Here is a 15,762-nt window from a genome sequence, read left to right as displayed (position 1 = left end):
TAGTTCAAAATTAAGCAATAGTTTAATTTAATCAATTTATGACCTAATGTCTATACTGAATTAAACTTTTTCTTTTTTCTTTTTATTTTTTAAACATGGTTTCCCTCTGTTGCCCAGGCTGAAGTACAGTGGTGCAATCTCAGCTAGCTGCAGCCTTGACCTCCTGGGCTCAAGCAAACCTCCCACCTCAGTGGCTGGGACCACAGGTATGCACCACCAACAACTAATTTTTTTGATTTTTTGTAGAGACGACATCTCACCATGTTGCCCAGGCTGGTCTCAAACTCCTGGGCTCAAGCGATCTGCCCGCCTCAGCCTCCCAACATGCTGGGATAACAGATGTGAGCCACCGTGCCTGGCCTAAATTAAACATTTTTCATGCCAAACAATCAAGCATCCATTATTAATCTAAAGTTAACTAGTCAACATGATACATGAAAGGTCAATATAAAGAATATAATTTAAAAAATATAATAAATGCATTCTAAAAGTTGCCTACCATTACGGCTCCATTATCCTGGCCCACGAATATCCGTCTGCTGTCATGATGGTAAGCCATAGCAGAGCAAGGAGCTGCCAGAAAGACAAAGACCATATTACAAGCAAAACTAAGCACTTTAAGTCATTCTTCAAAGTACATTATGATTAAGAACGATATAATTTAGGTTCACAGAAAGAGGGTAAAAATGTTTTACAAAAAGTACATAAATTGACAATGTTATTAAAGTTCTCTCTTGTCTTAGTTTAAAATCTTAATTTTACAAATCTTCTCAGTTATTTCAATAATGTTGGGTGAAGCAAGCCAGCGTGAAGTTTCATCTGACTGAAAGGCCTACCTGTAGCTTGGCAAGCCTTGGGGACAAGCACTTATGGTATGTGATCTGCTGCCCAAACGCTCAGGAAGTCATCCCGTCCCTGCCAACCTTCCCATCAAATGTCAAAGAGTAGCTAGAATCTGTGCAAAGATGGGTTCCCAGCACCAGAATTCCCATTCTATGGCATATGTGAGCAAGCTGGGAAAGTCACCTTGGGATTACTTTTTCCCCCTCAATGGTCAAAAAAATGCTCCCTTTTGCAATGATACACACAAACCCTGTTTATAGTAAATGGAGTTGTGAGGTACAGACAGATTTTCTTGTCCATAGCAGTCTTATGTGACTGGGAGAACAGCTGCCTCTCCTCACGTAAACACTCCTTCCATGTTCTACCTACCCTCTTTCAGAAATCACAGGCTAAAGAATGAGTTTCAGAAAGGAGAAACTCTAAAATTGCTTTCTTTTACCAAAAATTAGAATTAAAGTGACTATAAATTGGAATATTTGGAAAAAAATGTTTGGGTTTGTTTCAGCCCAAGGAATTTTAGTTAGCAATGGAAGAACTGAAACAAGAAAACATATGCCAGGGAAAAAACAAAACAAAACAAATTTGAATTTACTTTGGAATAAAACTTCTTGTAAAAGGCAGCTGGATGTCGTGGCTCATGCCTGTAATCTCAGCACTTTGGGAGGCTGAGGCAGGAGGACTGCTTGAGGCCAGGAGTTATGACCAGCCTGGGCAACACAGCGAGACTCCCATCTCAAAAAACAAAGGTAAAAGAAAAAAATGTCTTTTAAATGAAGTCACCATTTGAATATAGTTTAAAGTTCTCTCTCTCTAGTAGGCTGATATCTTTGCCAAAGGAAAAAAGTAAACTATAATACTGGATTTTACCCCAAAGTAAAACATAGCTAACTACATAAGCAGACCATAGAGACTGTTTCAGTTGCATCCAATAACTACGTAGTTGGCTCTGAAAGGTAGGTACTGGAATTGTGTACAAAACAATTAGAATTGACTATGAGCCTGTATACCTTTATCCACCATATTGATGTTTAAGATTAAAAGAGTGATCATGTTTAAGAATTATGACCACAAAGATATATATACATATCTGTATACAATCAAAATGCTCTTTAATAACCATGCATACACTTATCTTTGACAAATCAAATCATGCTTTGATGAGTTCAGAGATTCACTGCCATCATTTTGCTTGCTTTTTAGCTGATACTAAATGCATTAAAGTTTTTTTTCAATGTTTTGAACACCCAACCCTGTAACAAATGACATAAATATATAAAATCCCTCTTTTGTGTAAAAATTACAAAGTGCTGGGTGATTTTATCAAGCTAGACAATTTTTACATTTGAAAAAAGAAAAAAAAAGGCTTCCTTTGTTTGGTATTATACAGTGATATCCTAGCTCTCTCTCTAGAAAGGGGGTTTCTAATTGAGATAAGCACTATAAATTTCATGTAGATGGAGAGGAGTTGGATACAAAGCAAAACAAAAATCATCTTTCAAATCAGTTAACCTTTTTTTTTTTTGAGATGGTGTCTCACTTTGTCAGCCAGGCTGGAGTGCAGTGGCACGATCTTAGCTCACTGCAACCTCTGCCTCCTGGGTTCAAGCGATTGTTCTGCCTCAGCCTCCCAAGTAGCTGGGATTATAGGCACCTGGTTAATTCTTGTATTTTTAATAGAGACAGGGTTTCACGATGTTGGCCAGGCCAGTCTTGAACTCTGACCTCAAGTGTCAGCCCACCTTGGCTTCCCACAGTGCTGGGATTACAGGCATGAGCGACTGCCCAGCCACATCAGTGAACTTTTAAAAGGCATCACTGCAGTCCAGAATCAAATGTTTAAAACTGTGGATCACACTAAATCCAGCTGCATATTTTGTTATTAGTTTTTTCTCCCTTTGGAACATGATCAGAACCCTTCATTTATGATTGCTTGCATGCTACATTTATGTGTAACTTAGGATTGCTCACATGCCATATTTATGTCTTGCTTATGACTGCTTGCATGCTAGGAAGGGAGACTTGAGTAACTGCCACAATGATTGGCCCACACAGCCCACATGTTTACTGTCTGGCCCTTTTCATAAAAAGTTTGTGGACCTACCCCATCACTGTGGTGGAAAGCATAGGTTTGGAGTCATAGATCAGCGTGGATTGGAATTCAATGACAAGCAATCAACTTAACCCTTCTGACCTCAGTTTGCTTGTTCACAAAATGGTAAAAGTATTATCTGCCTTGCATAGCTGTTATGATGATTTCATAAAATTATATTACCAAAAAAAAGGCATGAAGTACACAGTAGAGACAGAAGCCAAGAGTTACCATTTTTCTTCAGCTAAACAGATTCTGAAAGTTCTTTTTTTATGTGAGGTAATGTTATAGAACATAACTGGACTATGGTAATATACTAAGGCTTGGCTTATTAATCACTCTTGTCAAGTCACAGGAAAATGTTTAAATTAGTGGATAACCACTAAGACATCCTGCAGATAGCTTTTAGAACCAACATGGCATTCTTTTCTTTGTATTCTGAATTTAATTTTGAAATAAAAAGTCATTCTAAAACAGACAAGCAGTTATTTCTCATAATTCATTCCCTCTGTTTTCTTCTTGTGGTGTACCTGCAGTTTTATCAGTAGATACAGGTCCAAATAGTAGCAATAAAGAAGCATCTAGAAGTAACACACTGAACATGTGTAGATACAAACATGCAGGTGTTGACTATCCACTGCGGAGAAGCTGTGTCGGTTCTTTCAAGCTCCTTCTTCCTGAGCTAGAAGCTCCTTGAGGAGGTGACAGTTAAGCCAAGTTAGAAAGGGCTGGGGACCGAGAGATCCACTGCCACTTGCCCAAGAGCTAACAGCCAAGAGAGCACACACATTTCTACTGCTAAGGTTTTGGTGCCCTGGGAGAGAAATTAACTACAAAGTTGTACTAAATATTTGGGGGAAATGCAAGCCAAGGAGTAACTGAAATAAATATAGGACAAAATCCATCTCAGTCTCTGTCTCTATTCTAATGAGCATGAACTTCGAGGTTAAGGACTTGGGGAGATTACGCTATGACCAAAATATTAATGATGGAGGAAGGGAAGGGTGGGAAGCATAAGAGCCATGGTATTAACAAAATTTTCCACAATGATGACAAAACATTTCCCAGCACTGATATACATTCACTGTTGCTCCTTCCATCTAGCAGATCTATCTCTGGGTCACCGGAAAGCAAAGAATTAGCCTAACAGAAGTCTTTTTGGGAGACTGGGATGGGTTGGGTAACAGCTGGGCTCAGAGGCCCAGGATGTCTCACCCACCTCTGCCCTGCTGCCAAAATTCCCAAGTCAATTTATCAGACAGGCTCCACAAGCATCTTCACTAAGACATCAGTCACTTCATACCTCAAGGTGAGAATTTAGTGTGAGAACCAAGGCTATGCATCCACAGTACATACAGACATAGGCAACAGAAGAGATGCCTCTGCTTGGCATAATAAATTATGATCAGGTGTTCAAGAAGTCTTCAAATGTCCTATGTATTATAAAGCTTTACTATTTCTTTCAGAATAGTTATCTTCATACCAGGGTTCCCAACCTCTCAATTTCACTGAATGATTACCAAGGCAGAGAAGCTGGCCAGTCTGCCCAGGCATAGGTAGAAGACAGAAAAATAAAAAAAACCCTAATAAACGACTAACTTTTTGTGAAAATTATTACAGAATCTTAATGCTGCATGCACAATGGAATATATGTGCAAAGGAGAAAGTGCTACCAGAGGAGAGAGTTGCCCGAAAGAATGACTCAAGCTGATGAGATATAGTTTGCTGAATAACTGGCTGCTGTCTTTATAACAAACTCCACAGCCCTGGAATACCTCTTAAGAAAGTGGTGAACAGCATCAACAACATCTGCAACCACTGTCAAGAGCTCTTCTTTGGAAAACTTTATAATGGTCTTCAGTAACAAACCATCAAACATGCACTAAAGCCTTTTTTTTTTCTTAGGGGGTCCTCTTTGTGTTAAAACGCTTAACTGAGGAAAATCACTCATTAAGAACCAAGCCTCAAGGAAATTAGCAGCTACAGAGGCCTTCTGTCTGGCTGGCTACTTGGCATGGCGGGAGTTGACTCGCCATCTGAACTGTGGTGACATCCAGGCATTCTCTGCAGGGCTTTCTTTTCCCGAAAGGTTGAAGAAAAGAAGTGGGAGACAAGGATGGTGACGCTGCTTAGATTCACATGAAGGGCTAAAGTTTATGTGTCTTCTTATGTCACTACATCCTAGGGGGGCTTTAAAGTCTCAAAGCAGAAGCTTCATCTTCCAGATTTTTTTTTTAAGATGGAGTCTGGCTCTGTTGCCCAGGCTGGAGTGCAGCAGCACAATCTCAGCTCACCGCAACCTCCACCTCCCGGGTTCAAGCGATTCTTCTGCTTCAGCCTCCCAAGTAGCTGGGACTATAGCCACGTGTCATCATGCCCAGCTAATTTTTGTATTTTTAGAAGAGACGGGGTTTCGCCATGTTGGTCAGGCTGGTCTCAAACTCCCGACCCTGTGATCTGCCTGCCTCAGCCTCCCAAAGTGCTGGGATTACAGGCATGAGCTACCGTGTCCGACCCATCTTCCAGAATTATTTATAGAACATACCTGACTGCTGAGAAAATTCTCTATTTAGAATGTGTTGTACCTTGGACCATATCTCTCAGTATGTCCAGAGTTTGTGGAAAGGTTGGGCAAAGGCAGTCATGAAGCCATAGAGGGCACACAGTCCTTTTTTAGTGCAGATATCAGCTACTACAAAGGACAAAGTTGCTACTAACATTAATATAAGTTGGCCAAATTAAGACAAAAAAAAAAGAGAACATGTTCATTTTCCTTTTTTTTTTTCAGTTTTGTTAAAGTTGACTTCAGTTAAGCCATATACTCAACTTCCTTTGCAAAAGGAAAGGACTTTTCCTGTAGTTTATTACAGCCTGTCAGAGGTATTAGGCAACTAAGAAACTCAGGTTGAAAACTAGCACAATATTTCATCAGACATTTTGAAATTTATTTAGTTAGTTAGTTATTATTATTATTATTTTTTTGAGATGGAGTCTCGTTCTGTCACTCAGGCTGGAATGCAGTGGCATGACCTCAGCTCACTGCAACCTCCGCCTCTGGGTTTAAGCGATTCTCCTGCCTCAGCCTCCCAAGTAGCCAGGATTACAGGCACTCACCACCACACCCAGCTAATTCTGTATTTTTAGTAGAGACAGGCTTTCGACATGTTGGCCAGGCTGGTGTTGAACACCTGACCTCAGGTGATCCACCCGCCTTGGCCTCCCAAAGTGCTGGGATTACAGGTGTGAGCCACCATGCCCAGCCGACATTTTAAAATTTAAATCATCAAAAACATTAGCGACATTTCTCTCAAATGGGACAGTTCAGCTACTTACAGGCCATTGTGTGGTAAATGCTGGGCCAGTATTGACCACTGTCTCTTTTCAGCCATACCCGGATGGTTCTGTGGAAAAACAAAAAGAAAAAATAGAGTCATTTTAGTAATTTTATCTTTTGTGTTCCATGAGAACTTAATTTTTTATATTTGACACTATTTCCTAACTGACCTTATAAAATTAACTGGAAAAACTGGACAAATATATACATATATGTACACATAGGTATATAGTAGATAACATATATATTTTATACGGATACACATTATATAGCATATCATATAAGCACATCATATACATACTATATATAGTCGCATACAGTATGATGATATAAGGTAAGTTATGCAGTACCTAGGAGTCAGGATTTCAAATCATTTTAATAATGTGAAAATGTTCATTACATAATGACATAGAAAGAAAACAGAACTGTTAACTATGTTTCTTGGTAAAAACAAATTGTGTGCACTTGGTGGTTGATTGTCTGGGCCAAGAGGAAGGCGGCGGTGGCTGTGAGTGGGAAGAGGCTCACGGAGGAGTGGCATGGGGAGGGGTGCCGTGCACACAGGGAGCACAGCATGGCAATTCTGTCTTCTGCCCCGGGAGGAAATGAGCCCACACCATGTCTCTGGGGCCCTCTTTCATTAGAACATGCAGAGGGCGATGAGGAAATCCTGTGCACATGCAGGAAAATGACAAACGACCAAAATAGCCAAAGTTTAATATTTGGGTTTATGACCGCAGAAAAACAATGGGAGCACTACGGCTCCCGCTCCTGCACTCTCAGGGCCTCTGGGTGCCAGGACTCTCCATCTCCTGCATCCCTAGGACACCTGGGAACTCCGTGGGTGATCACCCTGCTCTGTCTCTGTAGTTTACTCATGACCAGTTTATTGTCCCCACTGCCAACTCTGTGACAATCATTTTTATATTTCTTATTTATTTCTGAGACGGAGTCTCGCTCTGTCACCCAGGCGGGAATGCAGTAGCACGATCTCAGCTCACTACCACCTCCACCTCCCGGGTTCAGGCAATTCTCCTGCCTCAGCCTCTCAAGTACCTGGTATTACAGGCACACACCACCGTACCTGGCTAATTTTTGTATTTTTATTAGAGACAAGGTTTCACCATGTTGGTCAGGCTGGTCTCGAACTCCTGACCTCAAGTGATATGCCTCCCTTGGCCTCCCAAAGTGCTGGGATTACAGGTGTGAGCCACCACACCTGGCCTTATTTATTATTTTTTAAGACATGGTCTCGCTCTGTGGCCCAGGCTGGAGTGCAGTGGTGCAATCATGGCTCATAGTAGCCTCAACTTCCCAGGTTCAAGCGATCTTCCTACCTCAGTGCCCCAAGGTGCTGGTACTACAGGCATGAGCCACTGCACCTGACCCATTTTTATATTTTTAATGGCAGTGTAGATTCTGGCATACAGTAGGCACTAAATAAATGTTCACACCCTTAACCCAAAATACATGAAGACTAAATGTTGATACCATATGTTTCCATAGTTTTGAGGTCAAAACAAGTAAAACCGGGTGGTGGGAAGCATAGGTAGGGTGCCCTGGAGGCAGTGTCTCCCCTGACCCTCGAGACCAGGGGGACCGTCACATCCCCTGACCATAGCACTTCCCAGGAGGTTCATCTGCTCCTTCCCCAGCGCAGTGCCAGTTACCACAAGACCTGCAAGCCAGACCTATGCAAGCACCTATACAAGTCGGGAGACCATTTGTTTATGGTAATGAAGGGCGTGACAAGGACTTAGTCAGGGACTACCACCTGAGTCCCTGAGTCCTCATTCACACTGGAGAAAAGCTGTGCAGCTGGTGGCTATAACCAAAAATTCAACATAAAATAAACTTGAAGAAGTATTTTCAACACAAACATGAAAATGCACAAAAACAATAGGTATATGACTTGAAGGCCGTGAGAAGATCTTCAAGAAGCATCAGCAGCTGGACATCTACCAGGGCCAGCACACAAGTGACCCACTGCTCAAGTGTGCCCAGGGGGATCATGAAGCACCCACTGTATATATGTCAAAGCACCTATCCCTTTGACATATATCGTGCAGTCCTCATGGGCCTGGCCACAGGCAGGGCCCACGTGGCTTCTGAAACCTGAGAGAAACTCCTGAGAAGGAAATAGTAATGACACGTGCAGTATGCCAGAAAACATTTACATGGAAAGATGATCTTCAGCAGCACATGAAAGTTCATCCAAGAAAGGGACATGGGTCGCTGCCCAAGAGAAGAACGGGGTGGAGCCTGCACAGCTGTATGTCACCTCCAGAGTCACAGTCGCCTTTCAGGAGGAAAAATGCCCTGTTGTGTGTGAACAGGCTGTCTGTGGGAAACCTTGCAGTAAACAAAGTCTCACCAGGCACGGCTGGTACACGATCTTGACAAGAAAATGGAGCTCAAAGTAAAACCATCTCGTGAAAAATGGAGTTTGGCCCTTGCCTCAGTGGATAGATCCCTCCTAAAGGGAAAAAGATGGGCAAGGCTTATCTTTGCCTAACACGGAGAGCAGTTGAACCATATATATGGAAGACAAGGTGCTCTCGACAGTGGCTATCCTCACCCTCAGCTAAACATCACATGGCTTTGTTTACAGGACTGCAGACCAGTGGGCTTGGTTAACTTCCCTTGGAAGCCTGTTTTTCTTTATTAAAATCACTGAGGCAGAGAAAATGCAACAACAACAACAAAAAAAACAGTAAAACTGGTCAGAGACCAGAGACAAAATCGGAATAGTGGTTGCTTCTGGGGTAAGAGGAGGATGGAATGCAATCCGAAGTGGGAAAACTTTCTAGGGGAATGGCAAGGCTCTGGGCATTGGTTACCACAGGTATATATATTTGTTAGAACCTGTCCAACTCTACACAAGACCTATATACACTATTATATGTGATTAAAAGAAAACTAGTGGTTGATCTTCATTCATCCAAACAAATAAGATGACCTAGCATCACAGTGAGTTAATGCTATTTCGTATGTGAACTGGATAGAAACAAGCCTTCAGGCTAACACAATTGGATCAATCCTCTAGATCCACCTACCAACTGATGGAAAATACAGAGGACACAGGAACATATTGAGCACCATTCAGCAAATTCACGACTACAAGAAACTCTATATAGAGAAATGACTCACTTTCTTCTACAAATAATTTGCAAGGGGTAAAAGAGAGAGAGGAAGGACAAGTTTATGATTAAAGAGATTTTAGAGGTCTATCAAGCAATTAAAATGTGTAGACTTACTTAAATCCTAATTCAAACTAAAAGATATGTATAGCTAATTGAGAATATTTTAAAGATTATTCTTTTTTTTTTTTTGAGACAGGGTTTCATCATCCAGGGTGGAGTGCAGTGGCACGATCACAGCTCACTACAGCCTCGAACTTGTGGGCTCAAGTGATCCTCCCACCTCAGCTCCCTAAGCAGCTGGGACTACAGATGTGCACCACCATGCCTGGCTATTGTTCATTCCTTTAGGTGTGTTAATGATGTCGCTATTTGTTTTTGAAGAAGCGAGCAATAATTCCTATATATCACATTTGCCATCCTCATTTGCCATCTTCAGCATGACTACCACAGTCTAGGTCCCAATTTTCACACAGCAGTCAGCCTGTTCTCACAGGAGTAGTGGATTCTTGCCTCCCTCCACTCCACCTCCAGTGTGCTGACCCCCAGCTACCTCTCCCAAGGAGCCACCTACATCACAGTGCTCCTATGCTCAGAACCCACCATGTACCTCAAATCCAGATTCAACTCACATTAGTGCTTATGACTCTCCAACCCAGAGCCTGCATCCCAGTGAGCTGTCATCTCACGTTCCCTGAATACATCTAGCTCAGGTTATGCCCTAAGCCTGCCTTCCTCCCACCCTACCAAGAACTCTTCTCTCCAGACAGTGTTTTCTGGGCAGATCACAGAATAGATGCCATTTTGGCATAACTTCTTCATCTAAAAGAATCAGTGGATGCTTCCAATGATGATCTTTAGACATGAACGACCAATATGTTATTGAAGTGTGTTGACTATATTCTACATTACTTAAATCAGAATGTTTATGGATATAGTCTGATAAAGAGGATGAAGCCAAAACCATTGCAATAAACAAGAGGCCAACTTCCTGCTAAGCATTACATTAACTCTGTTCAAGGATTTTCCCCTCCACCTCCAAACACATGGCCACAAAGGCCAAGGCACCCAGAGATCAAGGCTTCATGCAGCACCATTTCATGCTTACAGGCTTCATTCGTACAATCACAAAGTAAACCTGCCAGCTGCCTGTGTGTTAGGGTATTTTTGGTCTAAGGAAGAACAGAACGCTGACACGTTTTAAAACTCTCCAGATCAATCACAGCATCTTAGGTCATGAATGTGTAGGTGGCTCAAAGGACCTAGTGGCATGTGCTCTTCCAGTGCTCTTGGAAAGAAGGGCACAATTCAGACATCAGAGAACTCTGTTGTGAGGAGAAAATCTTAAAACTTGTCTCTTCCAACCAAGTATTTAACCTGGAAAAGTCTAATGTTAATTTCATACAGCTTTAGAATACTTAAACTAGCCCAAAGTCAAAATCGAAGCTACTTAGACTCCAGTATTTTGAACACAGTATTATTTCTTTTGGAAGACAACATCAGCATATAGTTTAGTTGGCACAGATTGGACCCATACTAAAACTCAACTAATAAACTAGGAAATTGTCAAGACTTCCACGATCTCTTAGGGTGTTTTGTTTGAAAACAGTCAGTCACATCTCGGCTGAGAGAAGGGCCTCCTTGTCTGGGAATCAGGTTCCAAATGAGGCAGCTGGTCTGGATGGCTGTCTCTACCTTTGTCTTCACACCTTCACCTGGATTCCCTTCCATCTCTATTCAACTAGGCCCTTCCTCTTCCGAGATTAAATCAAAGCAATGTTAAGGTTAACCCTTAACACTCTTGTACCCCAAGAACCTATGTATTAAACAGAGATGCTCATGTCTATGAGTAATATAAGAATGTATTTTGTATTATGTCCAGAATATTTAATAAATTGTTAAGATAGTTTTAAGTTGGGTCATTTATTTAAAATTCAACAAATTCCAGACTAAAAAAGTTACTATCCAGTAAATTGGAAGTAATCTACTATTCAGTAAGTCAAAAGCAACATAATAATATAGTTTAGTAACATTTACAGGAGCAAACTATTTAAAAGTATAGGATGATATTAATAAACCATCTAATCACTAAAGTATCAAGATCAGGTATAATTTTTGTATAAATCACAGTATTTTTTTGTCTAGATGAACGTCTAAATCACTCTTTCCACTAAGATAAAACGGCTTACATTTTCCTTTAATATTTTGACAACTTTACACCCACAAAACTCGTATTTTTCCTGCTGCTTATTCTGCCCATTTTTCTAATGGCTGGATTTTCTTTTCTATTCTAAAACCATATCAATCTGGGGAAGAGAAATCTTTCCCTAAAACCACAACCTTAGAAACATGTTCATTCTTTTCCAAGCTCTATTTTTAAGTTGTTTTAAAACAATGGTATGATATTTTTCCAAAAGGTCCTTAGAAAGGAAATGTGTCATTGCTTTCAGAGCCTAATAAATGTTTTCCAAACTTCCCCATGCTACCATTCCTGTGGAGAGTTTCTAATGTCTATCTCCTCTGCACTTTTAATTAGAGAAGCAAGGACTTGCATATAGCCACATTATCTTCCAGGGACAGAGGAGAAAAGGTATCTCCACATACAACTGTATTAAACATACATAACTTACAGTGTATGCACACTACTACCAACGCTTTATTTATTTATTTATTTATTTATTTATTTATTATTATTATTATTATTTTTGAGACAGAGTCTCACTCCATCACCCAGACTGGAGTGGAGTAGCACGAGCTCAGCTCACTGCAACCTCCAACTCCCAGGTTCAAGCGATTCTCGTGCTTCAGCCGCCTTAGCAGCTGGGATTACAGGCATGTGTCACCATGCCTGACTAATTTTTGTATCTTTAGTATAGACAGGGTTTCAACATGTTGGCCAGGCTGGTCTTGAACTCCTGGCCTTAAGTGATCCACCCACCTGGGCCTCCTAAAGTGCTGGGATTACAGGTGTGAGCCACCGCACCTGTCCCCATCACTTTACTTGTCTGTCATTGTTCAGCACTAGAGATGATTCATTTGTTTTCCAAGTAAATAAAATTCCAAAATTGATTCATATTTTTTATGTTAAATATTTCAGATTAAAATGTTTTTAAAATGTACCACTGTCCAGGGATAAGCAAAGGAACAACTCAAAACAGAAGCAAAATGCCCCTTCTGGGGCTCTCATAATTGTTTATCAGAAATGTAAATTAGAACTAACTCTCTGGAAAGAATTTTGTTCCAATATAGAGAGAAACAAATACACCTGCCCAATAGTAATCATGATGACAACAACACTAATGATAAACTTTGATTAAAGAATTTCCAGCTTGGAAATTGGTTCTATAAAAATTAGTTAATAGAATAAAAAAAAGAACTACAAATTTAAAAAACTTCATATAAGTTATTATCCAAGAAGTAAAAATGGGGAAAATATGTTAAAGAATGAAATGGGTTAATGATAGAGTAATTCAGTAGCTTATACAGTCATTACAAGTAGTTATGAAGTCCTGGAGCCCCAAGAAATGTTTACAAAATGGTCAGCTTTTTTTTTTCCCTATAAAAAAAGCATAACACAGAGATTATTATAACCCTCAGAGATACTGCACGTTTGTCACAATAAAGTAAATGTTGCAACAAACTGAGTCACACAAATTTTTTGTTTCCCATATAAAAGTTGTAGTTACACTATAGACTGTTAAGTGTGCAGTAGCATTATGTCTAAAATTCAATGTACATACCTTAGTTTTAAAATACTTTATTGCTAAAAAAAAAATTTAACAATTATCTGAGTCTTCAGCAAGGGGTAATCTTTTAGCTAGTGGAGGGTCCTGCCTCAGTGTTGATGTTGCTGATCCATCAGGGTGGTTGTTGATGAAGGTTGGCATAGCTGTGGCAACTTCTTAAAATAAGACAACCATGAAGTTTGTTGTATTGATTGACTTTTCCTTTCCCAAAAGACTTCTCTATAGCATCCATTGCAATTTAATAGCATTTTACCCAGAGTAGAACTTCTTCCAAAATTGGGAGTCAATCCTCTCAATCCCTGCTGCTCCTCCATCAACTAAGTCTACAGAATATTTTAAATCTTTTGTTGTCATTTTAGCAATATGCATAGCATCTTCATTAGATGTCAATTCCATCTCAAGAAACCACTTTCTTTGCTCATCCATAAGAAACTCTTTATACATTCAACTTTTATCATGAGATTGCAACAATTCAGTTATATCTATATGTTCCACTTCTAATTCTAGTTTTCTTGCTATGTCCACATCTGCAGTTACTGAAGGCTTGAACCTCTCAAAGTTATCCATGAGGGCTGGAATCAACTTCTTCAATATTGACAGTTTAACCTTCTCCAAGAATCATGAATGTTCTTACTGGCATCTAGAATGGTGAATCCTTTCCAGAAGGTTTTCAATTTACTTTGCCCAGATCTATCAAAGGAACTATTTATGGCAGTTATAGCCTTATAAAAAAAATTTTTTTTGAGACAGGATCTTCCTTGGTCACTCAGGCTAGAATGCAGTAGCACAATCATGGCTCACTGCAACCTATGCCTCCCAGGCTCAAGGAATCATCTCACCTCAGGTTCCCCAGTAACTGGGACTACAGGCACATACCACTACACCTGGCTAACTTTTTAAAGGTTTTTGTAGAGATCATTTTACTGCCCATGCTGGTCTCAAACTCCTGGGCTCAGGTGATCCTGCCACCTCAGCCTTCCAAAGTGCTAAGACTATAGGCCTGAGCCACTGTGCCCAGAAAAAGTGTACCTTTTAAATCATAAAACTTGAAAGTCAAAGTTACTCCTTGATCCATGAGCTACAGAATGATTATTGTATCAGCAGGCATGAAAACAACATTCATCTCCTGGTACATCTCTATCCTCAGAGTTCTTGGGTGACTTGGTGCATTTTCAATAAGCAAATAAATATATATAGGGAGAGGGAGGGGGAGGGGGAGGGGGAAGGGGAGGGGGAGGGGGAGAGGGAGAGGGAGAGGGTCTCACTCCATTACCCAGGCTGGAGTGCAGTGGCATGATCTCAGCTCACTGCAACCTCCACCTCTTAGGCTCAAGCAATTCTCATGCCTCAACCTCCCAAGCAGCTGGACTTAACATATGTGCAATACCATGCCTGGCTAATTTTTGTATTTTTAGTAGAGCCAAGGTTTTGCCATGTTGGCCAGGCTGGTCTTGAATTCCTGACCTCAAGTGATCTGCCTGCTTTGGCCTCCCAAAGTGCTGGGGTTACAAGCATGAGCCACTGTATTTTGAAAGGAATCTTTTTCTCTAAGCAGTAGGTCTCAATAACGGGCTTAAAATATTCAGTAAACCATGATGTCAATAGACATGTTGTCATCCAGGCTTTGTTGTTCCATTTATAGAGCACATGGCAAAGTAGATTTAACATAATTCTTAATGGTTCTTGGATTTTTGGAATAGTTAATGAGCACTGGATTCAACTTAAAGTTACCAGCTACATTAGCCCCAAGAAGAAAATCAACCTATCTTTTGGAGCTTTGAAGCCAGGCACTGACTTCTCTCTGGCTATGAAAGTCCTAGTGGCATCTTCTTCCAATAGAATTTTGTTTTGTCTACATTGAAAATCTGTTGTTTAATATGGCTGCTTTCACCAATTACATTAGCTACATCTTCTGATAACTTGCTGCAGCTTCTATATTAGCACTTGATACTTCACTTTGTATTTTTATGTTATATAGATTGCTTATTTCCTTAAACCATATGCCAATTCTGCTAGCCTCAAACTTTTCTTTTGTAGCTTCCTCACCTCTCTCAGCCTTCATAAAATCAAAGAGGATTAAGGCCTTGCTCTGGATGAGGCTTTGGGTTAAGAGGATGTTACGGCTGGTTTAATCTTCTATTCCGATCACTAAACCTTTCTCCATATCATCACTAAGGCTGTTTAGCTTTCTTATTCATGTTTTCACTAAATTAGTACTTTCAATTTTCTCTAAGAACTTTTCATTTGTATGCATAACTTGGCTGTTTGGTGCAAAAGGCCTAGCTTTTGGCCTATCTCAGCTTTTGATGGGTCTTCCTCACTAAGCTTAATCATTTCTCTCATTTGATTTAAAGTTAGAGACAAATGGCTCTTCCTTTCACTTGAACACTTAGAGGCTATTGTAGGGTTACTCACTGGCCTAATTTCAATATTGTTGTGTCTCAGGGAATAAGGAGGCCTGGGGCGGAGAGACAGGGAGACAGGGAGACAGAGACAGAGAGAGAGACAGAGAGAGAGAGAGAGAGAGAGAGAGAGAGAACCAGCCAATTGATGGAGTAGTCATATCACACATACTATCATTTATGTTCACCACCTTATATGGGCGCAGTT

At 40.5% G+C, this 15,762-nt stretch overlaps 1 protein-coding gene across 2 annotated transcripts in view; it reads right to left on the bottom strand.

Annotated features, from left to right (window-relative positions):
* The window catches only part of WDFY1 (WD repeat and FYVE domain containing 1), a 78,448-nt gene that overhangs the window by 45,010 nt on the left and 17,676 nt on the right, over window positions 1–15,762 (bottom strand). For both annotated transcript variants that reach the window (XM_021666521.2, XM_064372946.1), the window contains exons 2-3: window positions 6,266–6,333; window positions 500–573 (exon numbers count right to left, since the gene is read on the bottom strand). In XM_021666521.2, the coding sequence (XP_021522196.1) occupies window positions 500–573; window positions 6,266–6,333 (142 nt within the window). The remainder of the gene's footprint in view (window positions 1–499; window positions 574–6,265; window positions 6,334–15,762) is intronic.

Source organism: Aotus nancymaae, unplaced genomic scaffold (genome assembly GCF_030222135.1).
Source record: "Aotus nancymaae isolate 86718 unplaced genomic scaffold, 86718_ANA_hifiasm-v0.15.2.pri h1tg000008l, whole genome shotgun sequence".
Classification (NCBI taxonomy): Eukaryota; Metazoa; Chordata; class Mammalia; order Primates; family Aotidae; genus Aotus; species Aotus nancymaae.
Note: the sequence above shows the minus strand (reverse complement) of the source record. Positions and strands in the feature narration are given on the sequence as shown.